The 2,691-nt window shown below is 33.8% G+C and overlaps 1 protein-coding gene across 1 annotated transcript; it reads left to right on the top strand.

Annotated features, from left to right (window-relative positions):
• Positions 1–790: 790 nt before the first annotated feature.
• LOC122625546 (ribonuclease kappa) lies at positions 791–1,437 on the top strand. The gene is made up of 3 exons (XM_043805640.1): positions 791–974; positions 1,040–1,159; positions 1,233–1,437. The coding sequence occupies exons 1-3, from the start codon at positions 906–908 to the stop codon at positions 1,329–1,331; spliced, it is 288 nt and encodes a 95-aa protein (XP_043661575.1). The 5' UTR covers positions 791–905; the 3' UTR covers positions 1,332–1,437.
• Positions 1,438–2,691: the final 1,254 nt, after the last annotated feature.

Genomic DNA, 2,691 nt, shown 5'->3' with positions numbered 1-2,691 from the left:
ATTTCGTTTTTTGAAGTGAATCATTCAAAGTCATTTGGTTCCCCACATAGACATAATGATATAAAAGCGAGGCTAATAAAGATTACCATATATCATTCAGTTCACACAGATATGTCAACTAAAAAAATTGGCAGAAAAAAATTTTAAATGTATTTTTTCCGAACAAAACGGGATGCGCAAAGGAAACATGGTATCCGTATCTTGTCGATTCAAAGGGTTTAATATAAGCCTTTAACTGGATCGTTTCTAAGAAATAGATGAAAGAAACTTTGTTTAAATAGAGGTAACTTTTAATATATAACGTGATTAAAATCGAAAAGTTTAATATATTCACCGAGCAAATTGGGTCGAAGTATTATATATCAAGATAGTGTAGAAATGTTATTGTTAATGCAGCTGTTATGACATGGATTTCCGTGAGGTACTAGTTCCGAAGTCAGTGTCATGCTTTTAATCTTTTAAAGTTCGTCTCACTGTTACGGTATTTTCTGGAAAATTCTGGATACATTTTGATTAATTTTTCAGGATCTATCCCTTTATGACCCCTATAAGCTAGTTAGATCTATTTTAAAATTTTGCATTGTTAATTATTTGAATTCATTTCCAAATAAAGAACAAATAATTTAAAAAAAAAACGGTCCATTCTATAGCTCTTCTATTTTTTCTTAATTTTTCCATCGTGCCTCAATCATGGCTAGATCACCGTCGTTAGCTTGACGAGCATTTTCTTTAATCGTTTATATTCCATTTGCATCAGTATATAAAATTTCTACGTGCACAGCCACACTGCGTGTTTGGTCACATGATATGTTCACCTGACGAATTCAGAGTATTCATCGAGGAAAATTCTGTGTGTTTTGAAACTTTTCTCTTTCTTAGAAGCGGTTTAACCAAAAACACAAAAAATGAAAATCTGTGGACCTAAACTATCCCTTTGTGGTCTTATTATCTCGGTTTGGGGTATTGTACAATTGGTGAGTATTAAGATTCCAATTTTGTCAGTATTGAAAAATTAACCATATACATATTTATATTAAAGGTTCTAATGGGTCTATTCTTCTACATAAATAGTGTAGCCCTTATTGAAGACTTACCGCTAGAAGAGGAATACCACTCATTGGAAGATTTTTATGCAGCTGCAAATAGAGCATACAACCAAGTACGCCTTTATTTACATACTTGGTATGGTTTTTTTTTTTTTACTAATTTAAGGTATATTATGTTTTTTTCAGAATGCCTATAATTGCTGGATTGCAGCATGTATCTATGTTTTGACCTTGTTGCTATCCGCTCAGCAATTCTACATGAATAGCAGAGTAACTGCTAACTAATAATTTGAAATGTAGTTTCCCAACTATTAAAACTAGTATTGAAATTTTCACTTCGATATATTTGTTAGAAGTGTTTTTTGTTTTAATAAAGTTAAAGTTCAATTTATATACTGTAGCATGTTTGATGTATTAAGGGTTAAGATGTGTGGTTTTATGTTATAGATCGAACAAATCTATTCATTTGATATCTATTTTGGGTTTAATGTGGTCAATGTGCCATTTATTTTAAGAATTAATAAAATGTTCCCATCTATGAACATAATGCTATTGTATTCGTACTTGAATCTCCGTTTAAGAATTGCGCAAAAAGCGTTTGACTTTTTGTCTTTCTGTTCGCACTTTTATTATACCCGTTACTCGTAGAGTAAAAGGGTATACTAGATTCGTTGAAAAGTATGTAGCAGGCAGAAGGAAGCGTTTCCGACCATATAAAGTATATATATTCTTGATCAGGATCAGTAGCCGAGTCGATCTGGCCATGTCCGTCTGTCCGTATGAACGTCGAGATCTCAGGAACTACAAAAGCTAGAAAGTTGAGATTAAACATACGGACTCCAGAGACATAGACGCAGCGCAAGTTTGTTGATTCATGTTGCCACGCCCACTCTAACGGCCTCAAACCGAAAAAAACTGTCAGTGTTGAAGACTCGCCTTCGCACTTCCACTAGCTGAGTAACGGGTATCAGATAGTCGGGGAACTCGACTATAGCGTTCTCTCTTGTTTTATTAAAGAGGTCATTCTAAATAACTGAAAACCCAGGAAATCGCCTAAAAGAAACAAAATGTTTCTCGTCCACAATTAAATAACGTCCATAATGGTGTTTTCTCTGTCTTAGCGGACCTGAATTATCGTTATACTTAATTTTAATTTGCTGTAATTTTATTTGAAGTAATTCACCTGTTTAAAACCTTTCTTAAAGTTTTGTTTGCGAACGTTCTAATTTTACATAGGTTCATTTATGTTATGTAACCAGCAAGCGGTGTATGGTCAGAGCATACTTGTAAACTTCTGCAAAAGAGATAAGACCGGAAATATAAAGTTGTGCATACTATGTCTAGTAATTCTTTTTAAATGGTTGCATGATTTACCATTGTGCATTATGCAGTACCAGTGAGAAGAATTTCTAATATAATTGGTTTTTTGCCTTTATGTATCTATTTATATCGGCGCGGTTAAAGTTTGGGATAGTTATGGAGGGGAGTAGATGCAGCGTTCCCTCTTCTTTTTTTATACCCGTTACTCGTAGAGTAAAAGGGTATACTAGATTCGTTGAAAAGTATGTAGCAGGCAGAAGGAAGCGTTTCCGACCATATAAAGTATATATATTCTTGATCAGGATCAGTAGCCGAGTCGATCTGG

This window comes from Drosophila teissieri, unplaced genomic scaffold (assembly GCF_016746235.2).
Source record: "Drosophila teissieri strain GT53w unplaced genomic scaffold, Prin_Dtei_1.1 Segkk124_quiver_pilon_scaf, whole genome shotgun sequence".
NCBI lineage: Eukaryota > Metazoa > Arthropoda > Insecta > Diptera > Drosophilidae > Drosophila > Drosophila teissieri.
This window is presented reverse-complemented; position numbering and strand designations above follow the sequence as displayed.

Excerpts from the sequence above, each read along its gene's own strand:
- LOC122625546 (XM_043805640.1), top strand. The coding sequence starts at position 906 with ATGAAAATCTGTGGACCTAAACTATCCCTTTGTGGTCTTATTATCTCG. Across the intron at positions 975-1,039 it reads TTTGGGGTATTGTACAATTG|GTTCTAATGGGTCTATTCTT; the intron begins GTGAGTATTAAG and ends TTTATATTAAAG. Across the intron at positions 1,160-1,232 it reads CAAATAGAGCATACAACCAA|AATGCCTATAATTGCTGGAT; the intron begins GTACGCCTTTAT and ends TGTTTTTTTCAG.